Raw genomic sequence first — 22,407 nt, 5'->3', positions numbered from 1 at the left:
ACGGAGACTGCAGTGAGCCAAGATTGTGCCACTGCACTCCAGCCTGGGCAACAGAGCAAAACTCTGTCTAAAAAAAAAAAAAAAATTTTTTTAAATGCAAAAATTAGCCAGGCATAATGATGTGTGCCTGTAATCCCAGGTACTCGGGAGGCTGAGGCAACAGAATCGCTTGAACTCAGGAGGCGGAGGTTGCAGTGAGCCGAGATCATGCCACTGCACTCCAGCCTGGGCGACAGAGCAAGGCTCCGTCTCAAAAAAAAAAAAAAAACCAGAAAAGTCTACTGATAAACCCTTCATCTGGGAAGATTTTACATATCAAACTATATTCGTTAAGTAATAATATATTCCCCCAAGTCTTATTATTCAAAAACATTTTTTAAAAGCATGATTTTCATCACCATGGAAATAACTAGCTTGATTCCAGCCAAAAGCTGAGATTTTTGTTATTTCAGTTAGTCTGTGCAAATTTATTGTGGGTAAACACAGGAGTTCCATTTTGCATTCTTTTGGAGACCTGGGCCATCAGATTATAAAAAGGTATGAACTTAAAAAGGTCAAAATTCATGTTGGGAAGACTCAAATCACAGGAGAAGCTTGCTAACAACAGTTAAGAACAATGGAAGGAAACCACCAAAGGAATGATCTCCAATGATGGAAAATATGATAAGGTACTGACAAATGATAGCTAAACAGCAGCAAAATTTCTAACTCCTATCATTTCTGCCTTCTTTTTCCAGAGAATTATCTATCTAGAAAAGGTACAAGACGTCATCAAGAGGAAAATGATGCCTCTAAGCTTGGGACTGCATCTTCTCCACTCTTAATCCTCCTTCTATAGGAAGGAATCTTCACCAGCACAGCATCCCTCACTTCTCTCTGCCGCCTCACCTAATCCCATCCCATAAAGGGAGTGGATCTTATCTTTTCAGTCTTCCTGGTGACTTGGCGAAAATAAATTGAATACATTAACTCTTTCTTTTCTCCTTTTTCTCTTGGAAGTGAAGCTGCCTTTCAGATATAACTGGTCTTCCACGTGTTTTATAGAGATACATTGTGTCCCTATAAGGTAAGACTTTGTAATTTAGGGATCATTTTTCAAAACTTAATTGCCTATGGACATAAACTACATTCTCCAATATCAGCTTTATCAATATAAATGTTACCAGCTCCCATCCACCTACTCTTTTGCTTATTTTTCATTTTGCTCAAAACTTGGGTGGGAAAAGGGGGTGCTATTTATTTATTTATTTATTTATTTTAATTTTTTTGAGATGGAGTCTCACCCTGTCACCCAGGCTGGAGTACAGTGGCACGCTCTCGGCTCACTGCAAGCTCCACCTCCCAGTTTCACACCATTTTCCTGCCTCAGCCTCCTGAGTAGCTGGGACTACAGGCGCCCGCCACCATGCCCGGCTAATTTTTGTATTTTTTTTTTTTTAGTAGAGACGGGGTTTCACTGTGTTAACCAGCATGGTCTCGGCCTCCTGACCTCGTGATCCGCCTGCCTCGGCTTCCCAAAGTGCTGGGATTACAGGCGTGAGCCACCGTGCCCGGCAGGGGGTGCTATTTATTGTGTCCCAAATCCCACACAGTTGCAGAGATCCTTCACAACTTTAGTTGAGCTCAGTCTCTAGAATACTGAAGCAACCTACAGGTGTGTCCCACTGTGGATAACCTTTTCAAAATCAGAATGAGTAGGAGAGGAGCCAGAAAACTGGAGATATCAAGTATTTCCCAGGTTTCCAAAAGTGAAAAAGATAGATTTCAGAAACTGAGTGAAAGCTTGAAGTTATTCCTTGAGAAAAATCTAGAACGGATTATTGAGCAGATAACTGATTTTAACTAAGCAGAATTACTATACCTTATGTATAGATTAGTATAATGGAAGACCGAAATATGACTAACATTGACATCAACAAGGCATTTGATCAAGAGTCTTGTAATATGAACAAGACAGAGAATATAGGTCAGATAACATTAAAGTTAGGGGAATTCTCTACATAATGAATGCTGACTCACAGAGATTTGGCACGCTATTGACATAGGCCTCATAGCTCTATTCTGTGATCTGTGTCTAATCAATCTTCATCTGTATCTAGTCAATCACTGTATAAAGGCATAAAAGGCATGTTTTGTTAACGTACTGATGCTGGCTGGGAGAGGCATCAATATGCAGGAAAACAAAAAAGCAGGAAGTAAAATTATTTCAATGATGGAAAGAGTGGGCAGAAACCTAGCAGAAGATCCCTTCTAAATGTAAATCCTAATTAAATACATGTGTCTTCTTACTGCATTCACTTAAGTAACTTGTCATAGTAACTATTCTTAGTCTTTTACCATATATTTGATACTGACTTTAACCTATCAATGATTTCACATGGAACTTTTTTTCTTTATACCAGATATTATCATACTGATTTAAAAAATAAAAATTCAACTACATTTACCTAGTAAATAAATACAGAGAATAGGCCATACTGGACATGTTCCGTCCATATTGAACAATCTCATTCTCCTGATCTTCCCACTTCTCAATTTCGCAGTCAGCATCAGAGGTGAGCAAACCCAGCTTAAGTCCAAGCTTTGCTATCTTGGCTTGCTCCTACGAAACATACATTTTAATCACACGACTTTATCACTATTGATATAAAAGGCAGATTAGATGTAGGAATAGGTCTTACCTCAGAGTCAGGCTTGTCTGGCTTTAATGATTTCAGGTTTGCATTATTCTTCTGTGACAATAAAAAGATTAAGATTATCTTAAAAAGCAGTACATTAAACTGTAAGGAAATGCAACAGTAATACAAAGCATAACAAAGTACTTGTAACAACAGTTTAAAATATTCAGTATGTAATGACTGAATATTTTACCAATTGCAAATACTCTACTAGTAGGTGAGTTCAGCTTTGAATAGGTTGTTAGTTTGAAATCTGGAGCCAGAGAAAGCAGGTCAGTGCCCTCTGTGCTCTGTGGCCTCTGTGCTTACAGCTGCTCTCCTCTTTCCACAAGAACTTCCAGGGACACAAGACAACTTCTGCAGTATTCCTGGAATCCAATTACTATGCCCCCAAACCTCCCTGGCCTCTCTGTTCAACAAGATTCTTAAAATACTTGAATTATTCTTATGAAATGATATATTAAAATTAGCCACTATATGTAGTTTTCTATACATTCCTCATGTTATGACTCCAGAATTCAATTCCTTTAACTAATTTGCTCTTAGAAGGCTAAATTTCAACACTCTAGTTTCATTGATATCCCAACTGCTAATCTCATATCCCAAGGTATAAAGAGATTATACTTAGGATTCTGAATTTAATACGTGAACCAATGTTCAATGGTTCATTATTTTTGAAAGAGAGAGTTGGTTTTCATGTAAACTATCTGCACCTCAGAGTGTATTTTCCCTAGAAGGGGAGAAAATATTCCATACTAGTTAGTTACCAGGCTAGTCCACTGATGCCAGTGTACTTGAAGAATAGAGCACCAGGACAAATCACACCACCACCAATAGCAATATTTCTTTGAAAAATATATTCCGAAGTTCTCTGAAGCTGATAGCCCACAGAGGGGGTTCCTCCAACTCTGCGATCTGGTGAAAGCTCCCATAGTAGAGGCAGGAGTTCCAGAACGGCTAGGGTTTGTAGAGAAAAGGGGGCCAGCAGATGCAGGGAGCCAACTTTTAAAAATGGAAACATATACTTAAGTCGTACACACTCACAAACACACATCGGGTATGGATTCACATACATGCACACAAAGTATAAATTACAATAAAACAAAACACTCATGTGTCCACTTAGCTTAAGGAGGAAAATGATCACAAATACTTTAAGGAAAAAGATCTTCCCATACATATAATTTTGTTGCCCTTATTACCATGACTTGTTACTTCTGACCAACTATTCTGTCACTAGTTTCACCACAGAACAAAACAGTCTCATGGAGTTTAGATCTGCTCATGGAACACAGCCCTTTTGAGATTTTCTAATGATGTTTACTATTAAATAGGTGAAGGATAGAAAATGAAAATAAAGGAACTCCTGTTACACACACACACACACACACACAGAGAGAGAGAGAGAGAGAGAGAGAGAGAGTGAGAGAGAGAATAAACATATATGACCAATGATCTGTCTGGCTCCTCCTTGAATGGTCACATCATCTTTATCTCCATCCTTGGTCGAGTTGACTATAGGCAATTGAAAAAACATTTAAAAAAGTAAGGAACACCCTCAAGGTTTTCAGGTTTTATTTTATTTGGAATTTTATACCTTATATTATTCTTTTAAATTTAGTTGCATTTTCATTATTTTTATTTTTACTTTTACTAATGATGATGATTATTAAAGAGTTTGACGACGACTGAAAGGTGATTGCCTGAAAAGGTAAATAAACCATCTTAATAATGTAGCCAAGTTTGCCATCTAGTGGACACTATTTTGGAATGCAGTCAGATGCATTCATTTCAGTTACATAAAGCTAAAGACGTCAGCCCCCTAAATATAAATAGCACCAGACTCTAATTTTGCTTCCTAAAAGACAGAACTATAATTTTCTAGGAATATAATTAGCTATGCTATCCTCAACTAAGAAAATGTTTCATGATTCTGAAATGATTTGTTACTAAAGACAAAAATACTATTCAGTTGAATAAAATCTTTGCTCCATTCAACCTGTTAAAAGCTTTGTGATGCCTTTTCTAATTCTCAAAAAATTATTTGTAGTAGCCCTAAGTTATCACACTTACAAAAACAGTAAGTCTATCATTACTTGCTCAAACCCAGTAGGATATTAGCTACAAAACCATCTGTTAGGGTTAAGTTAGCTTCAAATAACAAAAGTAGACAAATTGCTATCCGTACTTTCAAACTGTTCTGACAATAGCTTACGGCACAGAAACTGTTTTCTTTTTTTTTAAGTCACAGAATTAATTTGCAGTATTGTGATTGCTTTTTCACCAGCTGCATTCAGTTCCTAATGTTGTATTTCAGTATTAAATACCAGTTCCTTTTCAAAAAATGTACTAATTAAGTTTGGACCATTTTTTGATTTGGGGATTTGATTTATCATTTGTTCTTCTCCTACATCATCAACCATTCCCAGGATCACTTCTACAACTCCAGACTTAAGACTTTTATATCTCTCTTCATTGCAAGTTCTTTCTTCTGATACTCACCATCTGTTCTTCACCACACTGTTACTATTGATAATCATCAGTAATTTTTCTCTCTTCTCTATTCATTTTCTTTTTATACAAGTTTAAACCTATCCAATACAGTAGCCATTAGCCACACAAGGCTACTGAACATTTAAAATGTGGCTAGTCTGGATTGATACACACCCTAAGGGTAAAATACACACCAGAGTTTGAAGATTTAGTATGACAAAATGACTGTAAGAAAATTACCCTAATTATATGTTGATTACATGCTTAAGTGATAATATTTGGGATATATTGGATTAAATAAAAGATAGTAAATTAACTTCACAAGTTTCTTTTTTAATATGACTACTATAAAATTTTTAATTATATATATGTCTTGATTTATAGTCATCCCTCAGTATGCTCAAGTCCTTTATATAAAATGGCATATTATTTGCATATAACCTATACATATCCTCCTGTATACATTAAATCATCTCTAGATTACTTATAAAACCTAATACAGCCAGGCACGATGGCTCATGCCTGTAATCCCAGCACTTTGGGAAGCCAAGGCGGGCGGATCTCTTCAGGTCAGTCTGGCCAACATGGCAAAACCCTGCCTCTATTAAAAATACAAAAATTAGCCAGGTATGATGGTGAGTGCCTGTAATCCCAGCTACTCGGGAGGCTGAGGCAGGAGAATCGCTTGAACTTGGGGGGTGGAGGTTGCAGTGAGCTGAGATCACACCATTGCACTCCAGCCTGGGCGACAGAGTGAGACTCCGTCTCAAAAAAACAAAACAAAACAACTTAATACAATGTAAATGCTATGTAAATAGTTGTTACACTGTATTTGGCTTTTAAATTGGTATTTTTATCATTATATTGTTATTTTATATTTTTTTTCCCCCAAATATTTTTGATCTGCAATTGGTGGAATTCACAGATGTGGAATTCACAGATGTGGAAACTTCAGATATGGAGGGCCAACTGTATATTTCTATTGATCAGTGTTGGGCTAGACGGTAAGCTTCACAGTAGCAGAGGCCATGCCTGTCTTTTCCATTGACTCAGCAAATTATCAAATTATTTTATGAGTGTCAAATTTGTGCCAGACAGTCAAGGCAAGGGGAATACCAGACAGTCTAGGCAAGGGGAACAAAATATTTTTTTAAATCCCTACTGTGGAATTTATATTTTAGTGTCTTTTTCATCATTCTTTCATCAAGGCCTAGCAAAATGCCTGGCAAACAGTAGGTGATCAAGAAGTATTTAATATAAAATAAATATTTTTGTCCCTCCTTGACCTATAATTTGGCCTATTATGAATATTGTGAGCCATCAAAGTACTCCTTTCTTTGTGATTGAGAAACTGGGTATAATTTTACACTGGGCATAATTTACAAGTCTTTCATTTTTCTCATTTGCTGTCATGATTACTTCCTGCTCAGAAACTACTTCTACATGGGCCATTGTTTTCCTTTACTTCTTAAGTTACAGTTATTAGGACACCTGGTAGTTTCAGAAGATTAGTCCTTCTTGATAATTGATTTTTTTTTTACTATCATTTCTACTTTCCATATCTATCTTATTCAAAACTATAACTTTCCATAGAATGATCTCTATAAATGAATTGCTAAGGTCATCAAAATGCCACCTGGGTAACATGACTGATGTTAAAATGCTGTCAGCCAGAAGATAGCGATTTTCGTTCCTGTCACTATTTTTTATTGTTGTATTGTTATATTTTTTTCAAATATTTTTGATCCACAATTTCCTTTTTTTTTTTTTTCTTTTTTTGAGACAGAGTCTCACTCTGTCGGCCAGGCTGGAGTGCAGTGGCACAATCTCAGCTCACTGCAACCTCTGTCTCCCAGGCTCAAGCAATTCTCCTGCCTCAGCCTCCTGAGCAGCTGGGATTACAAACATGTGCCACCACACCTGGCTAATTACAGTAGAGATGAGGTTTCACCATGTTGGCCAGTCTGGTCTCGAACTCCTGACCTCAGGTAATCCGCCCATCTCGGCCTCCCAAAGTGCTAGGATTATAGGCATGAGACACCATGCCCGGCCCACAATTTCCAATATTTTTGACCCCCAAAAGGGATCTTGTGACCACTACTTGGTTAATATACCACTCTGTATCTCTTCTCTTATGTATGACAGGACATATTTTCATCTAGGTAGAAAGCATATGAAAGTCCTTAGTTTGCTGAAAGTGATTCCAACATGACTTTGCAAATTAGGGAAGAACAAAACAACTTCTGACCTCAGATATGGCTTTTTAATATCTTATTTATTTATTTTTATGATGCTATTACTGGGATATGGCTTTGTATTAATCACAAATTATGTTATCTATTCTCTCAAACCCCTAAACTTAAAACAAATATTCAGAGTATAAGCCACATCTAGATTGCTACCCAGAATAACAACTCTGAGGTCAACATTAATATCCTAACTTTTTTCTGTCATGTCAATTATTGGTGGTGGAGAGAGTAGCAACAGGCAAGAGCATAATTTGAATTCTGAATAAAAACATTCCAAAATGTACATTATTTTTCTACTTACCATTGGCTTTGGAAGTGAAAGGTAGCCATACTTCTCTCCTACAAATAACACATATAACTTAAAAATTTTTCTATTAATATATTTTTCTATTACTCACACTTAACTTTTAAAGTATTAATTAAACAAACAGGAATGTTAGTACATTAGTTTTGATAACTTAGTCTATTCATTACATAAAATTCAGAAATAAAATTGTAATTTGGCTAGTGAACATGAAGACTCTCAACAGCTACATGTCTAAGGTACCTATGCTGGCCAATCTCCACCTCTCCCAACATAAAGGGAGACTGGCAAATGTCCTACTGACATTTACTGGCACTTACAATCAGCTTCATTCACAGAGTGCTCCTTTTACAGCAGTTTACCTCTAATGAAACCTGATTCCTCTTTTATCAGTACCAGTATCTGCGCTTCTTCCATTGCTGCAAGTCCCAGACCAAATAATTTACAACTAACCTCATAATGTATTCTCTCGGTCAGGGAAGAAGAAAACCCTCTGTACAAGATAGGAAGATGAAGTAAAGCAAATAACAGGAGGTTTTTTGGTTGTGAACTGACACATGGCATGAAGCATGATAATGAGGAAAGGAAGGAGATGGGTAATGCCCACATCATCCCTGCCCCATCTATCATCTTTACAACTTTCAGGTCCTGAATACAGTCAGGTTACAATGAATGATAGACTTTTTATAAAAGCTGGTTTGTGACATCTGGAGTAAAAATTCAAGACCTACATAGTAATTGCTTCTTGAAGAAAAATTTCTTCTTCAAGGAAAACAAGTATATTTAGCTATAATAGATTAGTTTGAACCATATGAAATTGCTGGTATTCAACCATTTTGAAATTTCATATGGTCCAAACTAATAAAAGTAAACATAATATAAGAGCACTAAATCACACCTTTTCTCATAGAATGACTATTACATGAAATGGGCAAACCTGTTAGTCTCAGAATGGCTTACACAAATATTTAAAATTTCATCTAGAACTGTACTATTAAATGTGGAACCTACTAGCCACATGTGACTATTTAGCACTTGAAATGTGGCTAGTCTGTACTGAGATGTGCTGTAAGTGTATAATACATAACAGATTTTGAAGATGTAGTACAAAGGGAGAAAAAAAGATGTGAAATATATTAATTTAAAATATTGATTATACATTAATTGGTATTTTGCATATTTGGGTTAAAAATTATTATTAAAACAAATTTCACGTTTCTTTTTCATTTTTCTTATGCCAACTAGAATTTTTTTTTCTTTTTTTTTTTTTTTGAGACAGGGTCTTGCTCTGTCACCCAGGCTGGAATGTAGTGGTGGAGATCACAGGCTTACTGCAGCCTCAACCTCCTGGACTCAGGTGATCCTCCCACCTTCTGCTTCCTGAGTAGCTGGGACCACAGGCATGTGCCACCAGCTAATTTATTTGTATTTTTTTAAGAGATGAGGTCTCACTATGTTGCCCAGGATGGTCTCAAACTCCTTGGGCTCAAGTGGATCTTCCCGCCTTGGCCTGCCAAAGTGCTGAGATTACAGGCATGAGCCACCGTGCCTAGCCTAGAAAATTTCAAATTACATATGTGTCTCACATTCTATTTCTCTTGGACTGTGCCTATCTAGAAGAAGAACTGTTGCTAAGAGTGAATTAATGGTACTTGAGAATAGCTTTATGATTCAAATCATTTCCTTGTAATGTCAAAATTGTAAGGGAATTTTATTAATTAATGGCTTTCTGATCTCAGAATGGTGAGGGGAAAAAACTTAAAAAGGAAGAGGCTACTTTCATGCCTTGTCTCTAAGCTCTGATGCAAAAAAAGTGCCCGATTTAGTTGCAATATTAACAGAAGATAGTCTTCAGGTCACTCAGAATTTCAAAATTCACCATCTGTCTTAATTCAAAGTCTGAATCCTGTCCATAATATCCTTTAAAAAGTGGTCTTAGCACATTATAAAGAGCACATTAAACAGAAGTAGGAACCCAGGCGTGGTGGCTCACGCCTGTATTCTTAGCACTTTAGGAGGCTAAGGCAAGTGGATCACCTAAAGTCAGGAATTCAAGACCAGCCTGGCCAAAATGGTGAAACCTCATCTCTACTAAAAATACAAAAATTAGCCCGGCGTGGTGGTGCATGCCTGTAGTCTGTTCTTTTTTCCGTTTTTTGTTTTGTTTTGTTTCAGCCTGGGTGACAAAACAAGACTGTCTCAAAAAAACAGAACAAAAAACAGAAGTGGGAAAGTACTAAAAATAAATAAATAATAAAAAAGAATTTTGAAAGGGCACCATCATTACTTAAATGTAATCAGCTACAGAAGTAATCTTGTATTATCTAACTTAGTAATCCTCTATAGTGCCCATGGCCCTAAAATGTTCATATTCACTCCCACAAGTTGGGGCAAAACCAACTGTTTCAGTATCTCTTATATCTCTAAGATACCACAGAGTTAAAGAAAGTAGAATGTATAAATAAATGCATTGAGAAATAAATCCAGTGAAAAGAAAGCTTTTATGTAATCTGGTTTGCTACCATTTTCATCCACCTAGTAGTATTTATCACTTGATAGTTCTAATCCCTCTGGTCCTCTTACAGATACTTTGTTTTGCTTCCTATTCCCATCCTTCAGTTAGACTCAGAATGATTCATACGAATTTGAGGATAATTGCAAAATTGATCATTTTTTCAGATAGGCCTCCTCCACATACTATGCAGGTAAGATTCTTCTTTCCCCCAGTGCCAACAGAAACCAAACAAGTTGACAATAACACAAGAAAAAGCAATCTAATTCTAACAGAGATCTAAATTACAGTTAATTATAGACATTATTTCCCACTTTTTTTTTTTTTTTTTTTTTGAGACAGAGTCTCACTCTGTTGCCCAGGCTGAAGTGCAGTGGTGCAATCTCAGCTCACTGCAATCTCCACCTCCTGGGTTCAAGCGATTCTCGTGCCTCAGCCTCCCGAGTAGCTGAGACTATAGGTGCACGCCATCACGCTCAGCTAATTACAGATGTTATTTCTATGTGCATCTAATTATTGCCATTGATTCTAAGCAAAAAAAAAAAAAAAGAATAAACTGGCTCAGCCAGGCATGGTGGCTTATGTTCCTAATCCCAGCACTTTGGGAGGCCAGTGCAGGAGGGTAACTTGAGGCAAAGAGTTCAAGACCAGCCTGAGTAGGCTGGGTGCGGTGGCTCACGCCTGTAATCCCAGCACTTTGGGAGGCCAAGGCTGGTGGATTACGAAGTCAGAAGATCGAGACCATCCTGGCTAACAGTGAAACTCTGTCCCTACTAAAAATACAAAAAATAAATTAGCCGGGTGTGGTGGTGGGCGCCTGTAGTCCCAGCTACTCGGGAAGCTGAAGCAGGAGAATGGCGTGAACCCAAGAGGCAGAGCTCGCAGTGAGCCGAGATCACACCACAGCACCCCAGCCTGGGTGACAGGGTGAGACTCGATATCAAAAAAAAAAAAAAAAAAGACTAGCCTGGGTAACACAGCGAGACTCCCATCTCTGGGGGGAAAAAAAAATTATCCAGGTATGGTGGCCAGCACCTATAGTTCTAGATATGTGGGAGGATCCCTTGAACCCAGGAGTTTGAGGCTGCAGTGAGCTATGATCACACCACTGCACACCAGCCTGGGTGACAAAGTGAGATCCTGTCTCTAAAATATAATAATAATAATAAAATAAACTGGCTAAATTATGTTTAGCTGTTATATCAAAGAAGTAGCATAAACAAACTCTATCATACTATAAACATTAAAAATAGTTGGAAAAACAGGACTATTTGGAGAAAATATACTTAGTACAGATTTGATATATAGAATTGTCTTCAAAGCACTGTCCTCAACGAGGTGTTGTATGTTTAATACTCCCTAAATCCAGTTTAGTCAACACTACAATTGTGCCATCTTCTGACTTTATACCTTCATATAAATTAAGTTCGCAATTAAGTTCAAAGGCCCTCTCATCTTAAGGGAGCACTACAATTATTTCTTATGAAAACCTAATTGAGAAATGTTCTCAGTTACAATATGTAGAGCCTTTCTGTATATCTACAAAATAAAGCTAATTCCCCAAGAATGGAAAAGACTTATTATTTCACTGAAAATGTGCTAAATTATCCCTGATTCACATTTCTTATAATTAGCTATCTTTAGTTCTGGAGGCACTCTATATAGTATGATCAATTAAAAAATTAACGTCCCCAGACCCACTTAAAATTAATCCCTGACCACTAAAGGATAGGCAGCTTATCAGCTAAACTCAGGAGCAGGAATGAAGTATTCTATTCTAAACCCAGCTATCATCCTCCAACTCCTCCCTCTCCCTCACCTCCATATTCAATTGACCGATAAACTCTACCAATATTAGTTTTTAAATTCTTCTTAAATTAGTCCCCTTATCTTCATCTTGACTATCATCACCCTAGTGTAGGCCATCATCTCTTCTCTGGACAGATGACTCCCTTGTTGCAGGCTACTACCATCCCCAAATAAATTCATCTTTACCCACGAACATGTTTATCTTCCTGTGCCCCCATTTTAAGTGGCATCCAATCTGCCAAACGATAATGTAAGTGCAGGGCTATGAAATAGGGCTACCAGGAAAATGAGAAAATGAAAATTTCAGTAGAACTGAAAACCAAATTAAGATTCTTGGCAGGATCCTTGATTTAAAAAAAAAAAAAAAAAGTGGTTTATGAAAGTATGCCATCCATGATCATAACTGCCCTACATAGTTTAGTTAGAGCTGCATCTCTATAAACTGAAGTGTAGTCATATTTACTCTGAAATGATTCAAATAGAACAAAGGGAATTCAGCTTCCTTAAAGGAGGGATAGAGACTGCAACCTCTGAGATAAGGCTTTTTTCTGACATTTATTGTTCAAAATAATCTCGAATTCTAAACTGACATATATTCACCACTAAGGAAAAGTGGAGTCTTTTAGGTCTGGTCCCTTCTAACACAAGGGCCACGGCCTCTCTGGAGGTTTGGGTGAGAAGGCAGAATGGGATGAAAGCAGAAGACAGGAAGACAAGTACTGATTTTTACCTTCTTGAAATAATCCCAGGAGGTCCTTGTGTGAAATTTAAGTGTCTGGGGTTAAGGTGAACAATGACCTAGCTCTCAGACTAACTTTTAGCATGTGAACACTAAAGCCTCCCTCTTATTGCTTAGCGTGATGTTTACCACTTAGTTGGATGGTTAAATGATACTTACAAGTGTGTCTGGTAGTTTGCCAATCACAGGAGTCAAGTTATGCAGAGCAGAACTAAAGTGGCTAGAATACAGCAATGGCTTTTCAACAATAGTCATAACAGGAGTTATAACAGCAGCAAAGATAAATCAGGACCTGAAGAATACACCTTTGTATGAAAGTAGTGGGCAGGTGCAAGGTAATGGGCAGGTTTGTCACACCAACCATGCATAACAGGAAGAACAACACTGTGGCATTGGACTCAGTTCAGTCAGTAATGGTTAACCCAGAGTTGGACTTCTTTGAGGAAAAAGCTATGCTCATGAGGTTCATGATAAAAATCAGGACAAATAAAGGCAGTACACACAATCAACCAACTCCATCTCAATGAACCCTACATAAACCCTTTCTGAAGAGAGAGGCACTTTCCCAGTGAAACAATAGGTGTCCCATTGACTAAAGGCTGAGGAGTTTCCCACATAAGAAGGAATTTCTGTTCCATCCTTAGGAAGTTTGGGTAATGCTGATTTTTTGAACATAAGTTAACTGAACCTAAAGAAGAGATTATTTATATAATATCCAGCTTGAAAGTAAAAGAAACTACAGTGCTCATGTAGTCTGAAAACAGGTATAGGATGTGCAAGCACTATGACACATTATTTCATTTATGTCCATTGAAATAAAGAAACAACTCAAAAGGGCAGGTAATGTGCCCAGGATTCCATTACTAACAGATTGTTTTATCTCTTCTGTAATTTAGCCGGCCTCAGCCAATAAGTGGGCCAACCAAAACAAGAATCCAGTCATTACTTGTTCCTTGCTCTGTACTTCCTGGGATCTCTCAGTTATTTCTGGAATAGCTTTGGGAGGGAAAAAAGCAGAACTCAGAGCTGCAGTCTGAGCATTTTTCACAGAATTGGTTCATTCTCGTTAGAAAACTTTAGGATTGGAGTGGAGTTTAACTGCTTGAGTAATGGAGTATGGGTAGTTAATAAAATTTCATCTTTGGCATCATTCAAACCTCAGTAAGGGTCCCAGCTCCTGTAGTTTACTCACTGTGGGATACTTTGAGCCTCAGTTTCATCATACGTAATATGTGGAAATAATAACTGTTTCCAGGTTACTGAGAGGATTAAATGAGAAAATGGACATCCAGTACTTATGAAAGTACCTGGAACCCAGTAAATTCTCAATAGATGGCAGCTACTGTTATTTTTATGGTTATAATAGTCATAGACCCCTGAAGGATCATGTTTACAATGTTACCCACACAGACCTTAGTAGCCTGTGGCTTTTACTTTTCCTTAAACTTCCCTAGCTATTTTTTTTAAAAGAGCCTAACTTTGGTAGAAGAAAGGCAAATCTCGGAGACAGAAAAGGAGGACACTGAATTAATGTTGCATTAGATGTCCGGTGAGAGGAATCTTTCAGAGGGTGTCAATTCACCATTGGAGAAGGGATGAGCTTCATTTGTACAAAGCAGCGAGGAGTTTACCTCTGCTTCTGCAGATCTAGAGATTTTTCTATGGTGGGGCCAGACAGGCTAGTCCTCCCTAGAGTAGAGTAGGAGAAAGGACATAGGGAGAGAGGGATGCCAGAAAGTCGGAGAGACTGAGGTTAAGGAAGAGAAATCGGACCTAATGTTTTCTCATAAACTATTTAGTTTTACTGCAAGGTAACAGTGGTCATGATGCTGAGGCTGATAGAGGTAACATTTATTGAGAATTTACTGTGAATTAACTTATTTTATTTAATCTTCACACTTACCATATTAGGTAGTTTTGTCATCATTATCCTCATTTTGCAGATGTAAAACTTGAAGCACAGAGAGATTAAGTTAGGAAATAGCAGAGGCAGGATTGGAACCTAGGCTGTCCACTTCAGAACCTGGATTTCAACTTCTACCCAATTCTATCCCTAACATGAGATTAGCACTCAGATCTCAGAGGAAGGAAGAGACCTCTTGATGGAAAATGCAACTTGGGTTTGTTTTCTGTTTTAAGTGAAAAAAATTACTTGTATTTATAGAAAGAAAACCCCCTTGCCAAGCTTATCAACTTTTAATTGCTACTGTAGTTGCTACTCAGAACATCGCCTGGGATTAAGGCAGAGAATAACTGTTAAATGACTGCTATCTTTCTTGAGAGGGGGGAAAAGGCTGTTATAACTCCTCTTCTTAAGGAAATAAAAGATAAAAGATAGACCAAAATGTTGGTCTAACAGCCTGGTTGAGAAACTGTGAGGATCTTAAACACAAAGAGGAAGGGGGCTCAGGCCCTTGGTCAAGAAGACTAGAACCATGTCCGTTTCAGATGATGATGAACTCACTGGCCTAGGGACACGGAAGAAGTACAAGTAGTGAAAAGTCAGCCATAGCCCATGTTTACATGAATGAAAACAAAAACCTATTCAGCACTGAAAACAGTATAGGAGAAACCTGTACTACGCTTAATGGCATTCTGGTAAAGAGGAGAAGCAGCTGGCCAGGCTTGACGCCATATTCTTTTCAGAATGGCTGCAGCTATTAGTAAAGCTTCTCACAGTGCACGTGGAACACGTTTACAAGTACGCAGAGTCAATCACATGCCAGAAAAATAGCCATTCTGTGGTACTCCTCCAGCCTCCCTATTTTCATGAGCTGATGACAACTGATAAAGCCAGAAGACAATATTCCTCTGGCCTTTAAAGAGAGCCAGGCAGGATAAAGACACAGTGCACGGTATATTCTATGCCCAGAAGTCGAAAGTACACTAACTTCAGGTAGTGCTCACAAAAGACTTTTAGAGCTGACAGGTCACTGAGATCACTCAATCTAAGACTTTCATTATTGAGCCAAGGACACTTGGGCTGGGAGCAGGGAACAGCCTAACACCAGTTTGAGAAAGAGCTGGGCCTTACAGATACTCTAGGATAACCCACACCAGGTATCTTATCACCACAGCAAGCCACTGCTCTTCATTTCCCAACAGTCCCTAAGGCTAAGTGACCACTCTTCCTTTTAAAGGTGGATCAATTATATCATTTACCTTTTAATATCTGAAATTTGGCTCATATAAAAATCTATGTAACTATAAATATGTTACAAAGCATCAAAATCATATGCCATTCGACTATTACAGAAATTTTTAAATATGGAAGCATGGTAAACATTTATCATACTTTCCAAATGTTACAGCTATAATTCTATTATGCCTGATTTTTAAGCAAATTAACATTTATCCTAAATGAGTATTTTTAAAATATGAAATGTTTAAATGGGCATACTTAGTAAAAAATATGTAATTTGATATAATAACTTTAAATGACATTTTATTTAAAAAAATAAGCAAGCTTTGACACTACAGAAGCCATTTGAAGAGAAAAAATATAAACATGTAAACATAAATAACAGGACACACAGTACAATGGGAAATAAACAAAACTTCCACTCAATATTAAAATAAAGAATAAAAATGATGCTTTCCTATACATTGTAAGGCGCTATTCTACATGTTGTAGAAATACCAATGAACTTACCCACCACAGGCAATATTCCAAGATTATGTAGTCATCAAGGAAAGAGATTCCATCCAAGTGGAAGGAAAGCAATTCAAAAATCAAATAACTACATTCATTTCATTATTAAGTTATTAGAATTAAAACAGAGAATTACTGCATTATAAAAGAGCTGTTGCATTATAACTAAACAACAATTTAGAAGAAGTAAATGACAATTTCAACAGGAAAACTAGAATGTTAATATTAATTCAGAGATCTACTATGCTGTTTTTGTTTTGTTTTGTCTTGCTTTTGAGACAGAGTCTTGCTCTGTCACCCAGGCTGGAGTACAGTGGCGCCATCTCAGCTCACTGCAACTTCCGCCTCCCGGGTTCAAGTGATTCTCATGTCTCAGCTGTAGTAGCTGGGATTACAGGCACACATCAACACATTCGGCTTATTTTTGTATTTTTAGTAGAGACAGGGTTTCACCATGTTGGCCAGGCTGGTCTTGAACTCCTGACTTCAAAATGATCCACCTGCCTCGGCCTCCCAAAGCACTGGGATTACAAGCGTGAGCCACCACACCTGCCCTACTACACTGTTGTACAACAAACTTTACTGCTTGGCTACTAAAATAAAGGAGGATAAAATAATATTTTTGTAATTTTTTTGTGAACAATATTTTACTACAAAAATAACCCAGCAGGGTTACAACAAGAATTCATTTGCAGTTGAGGTTTGGCATTAAAAAACTAACAAGAGTTACATTAAAATAATAACACATTTCGTTATGTGGATAGTTTCTCACCTCGTCTTCCTTCAAACACATCACTGATTTCTCTTAGCAGTGTTGACATGTCACTAATTTGGGATTCCCAAGCTTCACAAAACACATCTAGGTTTTCTTTAGCAATTTTACTAGATGGATGCAATGTCAATGTTTCAGCAGCAGAAATTATCTAAAGAAACACAATACACACCTGTGTGAATTTCAAAATCTTAGCCCTCAGAATAACTTTGGAGACCAAAGGTAAGTAAATCTGCTGTTCAATTCAACTCAATAAACAACTATGAAGTAATTTCCATACACAAGCTCCATGTTGGGCAATATGAAGACACACAGTAGGACAAAATTTGCTGTATCTTATAATCTGACCTGCAGATAAATAGTATGCATTATTATATACAAACCTGCATTCAGGGAGCAATTCTCTTCATTCAAGTAAAACTGAACAAAGTTGTTCCCATAGAATAATTCAAAGAGTTATACTCAGACCATAAAAAGTGTACTGTATACAGAGTAGCAAAGGTAGCAGTAATAGTGGTGGTGGTAGCAGCAGTGGTAGTAGCAGGAAAGGTAGTGATAATAATAAGTAACATATATATACACCCATAAGTAGTTGGTAGATACATGCTTGAGATACTGTGTTTGTGTTTGAGATATATTAATACATTAAAATCACCCAAAATATACAAATAAAATACTACTTTTCCCAAATAAGCATTGTTCCCATCTTTCAGCTGGAAAAGTTGAAGCTCAGAGATACCCAGTAACTTGTGCCAGATCCTATTACAAGTATATACAGAGTTGATATCTAAACACAGATCTACCTGATTCAAGTTCAGGCTCTTTCCATCACATCACACTGCCTCTCACAAAACACTTGTAAAGAGGGCAGAAATCATCCTGGTACTTTTACGTACCACCACATGGGCTGAATAAATGTGTTGAATAAATAAATGAATTGTTGCAGAGACTGCTATGTTTTCATCAAAATCTGTTTGTCTTCCCTCTGGATACACAGGAAGATTACATTTCCCAGCCTCCCTAGTGGAGACGTAAGGCCAAGAGACTGAGTTCCGTCCTCACTTGAATGTGGGTCACCACTTCCATCATAACTGATCCAAACCTCCCTCATGCCCCTCAGTGCTCTCTCCCTTCCACATCTGATGGTTCAGTGCACAGGATCCAGTAGGGACTCTGAGGTCCTAAGGGCTAACGAGGCACAAAATGAAAGGAGACCAGATTGCCAAGAGGGAAAAAGACATACCATTAATCAGGACTTAATACAAGTGAGAAATAAACTGCTATTATATTAAGCCTGAGATTTTGGCATTTGGGGTTTTATTTAGTGTTAGCTACTACATGAATGAATTAATGAATCAATTAACATTTTATCTTTCATATAATAATCACTCTCTAACACAAAGGACTTGATGGATGCTAATTGTAATGTAGGCAGAAAATAGATGGCTGGGTTGAGTCTTCACACACCTCCTGACCTGACATTCAATAGAAATTAAACTTTAGCTTCTACCTCAAAATAGAAGCCATCGACCAGACCAACCTACCGAGATCTCCTGATGGCCCATTAAATAAAACACACACACACACAAAGATCCAGGATCTAGGAATTCAGAGTTCAGTCTTGATACATTCACAGCAGATCCTTCTACCACTTCACCTTCTATTCATGACAACAGTCCTTGATTCTTTCTACCTTCTTGTTTCACAGACTGGGGATATTATATCAAACACTCATCCAGTAAGTAGTATTTTAGAGAATCCACTATGTGTAAAAATAATACTAGGTGCTGGGGATAAGGTGATAAAAAAGAAGATAAAAGCCCTCTATTATGAAGCTTATACTCTAGTGGGGATTTGGAACAATAAACAAGCACACAATTAAAATATTATAAATTATGATAAGTGCTATGAGGGAAATTAACAGGACAATGTGATAGAGATGCCCATTACTAACAAGTGATGTTGCTGTTCCATGGAGTTTATTATATAAGATTATTCACACACACATATGTATACAACTAACACGACTATTCATTCACCTACTACATACTGGTAGGCACTGTGTCCACATTCCAGGTGCTGGGGAAACAGCTGTGAATGAAACAGATAAATGTCCCTGGCTTCATGGGACTCACCTTATAACAAGCAGTGGGGAGAGACACAATTAAAATAAATTATAAAATATTTTAGAAGGGAATAAAAAATATGTATCAAAATAAAGGGTGAGAATGATGGAGGGCTTTAGGTGGTCACAGTATTTTAAGTTAGAGGGTCACTGAAAAGGTAAGGGAGCTACAGGGAAATCGAGGAGCAGTCATTTGGGATGAGGCAGAAACATTTCTGGAGTGTTCGAGGAATAGCAAGTAAGCCAGAGGAACAGACTGACATGAGCAAAAGGAAGGTGGCCAGTGGCCATGTAATGGATAAGCATAGATGGTAAAATTTTCTTCTGAGTGAGAAAGTCATTGGAGAACTTATAGAAGATTAATATGATCAGGGCCATGTTAGCTAATATATTAATAGTTGGTTCCTTTGAATGAATTACAACTAGGTGCTCCTCCCTCTGGGGTGGGCATAGTGTCAAAGGCACAGCACTTGCCAAACAGATGGCAGTGTTACAAGAACAAGGTTCCCCTCTTCAGGGAAAGCAGGCACATAACTTGCCATGGACTACAGGCTAGATTTCGGCATTGCTGTCCTCTCAACTAGTGTACAAACTGTTCAGTTGTTCCCTCAGTATGTCTAACATTTTAAAGGAAGTATAAAAATAACATTGCCAAAGCAGAGATATCCAGAAATAAATTATCCCAGAGGCATGCTCAATGTCCTTAAATTATCCTTTTGTGAGGCAGATGGCAAAGACTAGGAGTGGAAGCTGAGGCTTTGGGAACAGAAAAAGCTTCTCAAGTTATACACGTTATTAACAACATGCTCTGCCACTATCCTGGGGAACAAAATATGACTATTCCTAATATCTCTGCTGCAATAGAAACAATAAACCAAAAATTGCAACCAGATGGCAAGCAGGGCCTCAGGATAGGAGCAACAACTGATTGCATATGGCAGGAGAGTCAAGCCCTCCAGTTCTATTGGAATACATTCGCAGCCAAGGCAAGAAGAGTGACTCTCATACCAATATTGAAGACACAGTTTCTCCCAGCAAACATGTCCCCTGGTTGTAATGAAGTGTTCAGCAGATAATCATTGTGGAGGTTCATTCATATAATTCCTGCTTTCATGATAAGCCTTTGACACTGTTCTCTACAGGAGAGCATGAGATCATCCCTCCAACATCCAACATGATTCTCCTAGAGGGCACATGCCATCATTGAGTCTAGGTCACTTGCACTGTTCTCAGCTATAAATCAAAGATCCAGGGACTCAACCTCTACTGCCCAATATTGCAAGTTAGGAGGAATCCTTTTGGCTGACAGTAAATAAACGGATATAAATAAAGTATAAATTAAAATATAAATAAAAGAACAACTGCAAAACTTTATTTTACAGCTTAGACTCTAAAAAAGAAGGAAACAGCTGGGCACGGTGGCTCACGCCTGTAATCCCAGCACTTTGGGAGGCTGAGGTGGGGGGATCACAAGGTCAGGGGTTCGAGACCAACCTGACCAACACAGTGAAACCCTGTCTCTACTAAAAACAAAAAAATTAGCCAGGTGTGGTGGCAAATGCCTGTAATACCAGCTACTTAGGAGGCTGAGGCTGGAGAATCACTTGAACCTGGGAGGCAGAGGCTGCAGTGAGCCGAAATCGCACCACTGCACTCCAGCCTGGGCGACAGAGCGAGACTCTGTCTCAAAAAAAAAAAAAAACAAAAAAAAAAAAAAGGAGGAAGCTCTGTCTTTAAACACTTTCCTTAGATTAATTTGACAGGAACAGTATTAAATGAGATGATCAGTTTTAAAAAAGCTTTTGAAGATTATAGGGACAAATGTTACCTCTACTATAGAAAATCCAGAAAAAAAACCCTAGCTACACAAGGATATTGTCATATAGGTATTTTCATATGTATATACATTTCTACACATATGAAATTATGGAAATAATTTGTATACATACAAATCTGTACCCTACTTTTTTCTTTTTTTTTTTTTTTTTGAGACGGAGTCTCGCTCAGCCGCCCAGGCTGGAGTGCAGTGGCCGGATCTCTGCTCACTGAAGCTCCGCCTCCCGGGTTCACGCCATTCTCCTGCCTCAGCCTTCCGAGTAGCTGGGACTACAGGCGCCCGCCACCGCGCCCGGCTAGTTTTTTGTATTTTTTAGTAGAGACGGGGTTTCACCATGTTAGCCAGGATGGTCTCGATCTCCTGACCTCGTGATCCGCCCGTCTCGGCCTCCCAAAGTGCTGGGATTACAGGCTTGAGCCACCGCGCCCGGCCTACTTTTTTCATTTAACATTGAACAGAACATTCTTTCAGTGGTTGCTAATTCTGGTTATCATAATTATTATTTTAACACTATAATGTACTATTTGCCTAATTTAAGATAGTTATTTTGCTTCTGATTGGATCTTTTTTTTTCCCCCCCGATATGGACACTTGCTCTGTCACCCAGCCTGGTGTACAGTGACACAATCATAGCTCACTACAGCTTCAAACTCCTGGACTCAAGCTATCCCCCTGCCTCAGCCTCCTGAGTAGCTAGGACTACAGGTATGCACCACTGCACATGCGTAATTTTTATTTTTTGCAGAGACAGGGTCTTGCTGTGTGACACAGGGTAGTCTCAAACTCCTGTACTCAAGTGATCCTCCTACATCAGCCTCGCAAAGTGCTGGGTTACAGGTGTTAGCCACCATGCCTGGTCCCAATTGAATCTTATAAGTAATATCATAACATTGTTTTGTTTGTGTCTTAGTCTCATGTCCTAATTATTACCATGAAACGTATTTGAATATTAGGTTGAAATGTGAATATTACATAACATATGGCTTCTTATGTCATGATAACTTAATCTCCAAACATGTTATAATAAGTACATTGTAAACAACTTCCTTTAAAATAGATATAAACTAGAGTATTAGTTAAATGAACCAGTCTCCAATATGGCAGATGACCAGCTCCAATGGAAGGTTAGCCATGTTCTGGCACACTACCAACAGAAATTCCATTATCTTTCTTTCTCTACATAGATTTGGACTTTAGTTACGAAGAACCATTTATAGCTTCCATCCACACAATTTGT

At 38.0% G+C, this 22,407-nt stretch overlaps 1 protein-coding gene across 2 annotated transcripts in view; it reads right to left on the bottom strand.

Annotated features, from left to right (window-relative positions):
- The window catches only part of CTNNAL1 (catenin alpha like 1), a 72,290-nt gene that overhangs the window by 7,282 nt on the left and 42,601 nt on the right, over positions 1–22,407 (bottom strand). For both annotated transcript variants that reach the window (XM_025359772.1, XM_025359774.1), the window contains exons 11-14: positions 17,209–17,359; positions 7,722–7,759; positions 2,682–2,732; positions 2,448–2,602 (exon numbers count right to left, since the gene is read on the bottom strand). In XM_025359772.1, the coding sequence (XP_025215557.1) occupies positions 2,448–2,602; positions 2,682–2,732; positions 7,722–7,759; positions 17,209–17,359 (395 nt within the window). The remainder of the gene's footprint in view (positions 1–2,447; positions 2,603–2,681; positions 2,733–7,721; positions 7,760–17,208; positions 17,360–22,407) is intronic.

Source organism: Theropithecus gelada, chromosome 15, assembly GCF_003255815.1.
Source record: "Theropithecus gelada isolate Dixy chromosome 15, Tgel_1.0, whole genome shotgun sequence".
NCBI classification, from domain to species: Eukaryota; Metazoa; Chordata; class Mammalia; order Primates; family Cercopithecidae; genus Theropithecus; species Theropithecus gelada.
The sequence above is the reverse complement of the archived record's forward strand: the minus strand, read 5'-3'. Positions and strand labels throughout refer to the sequence as shown.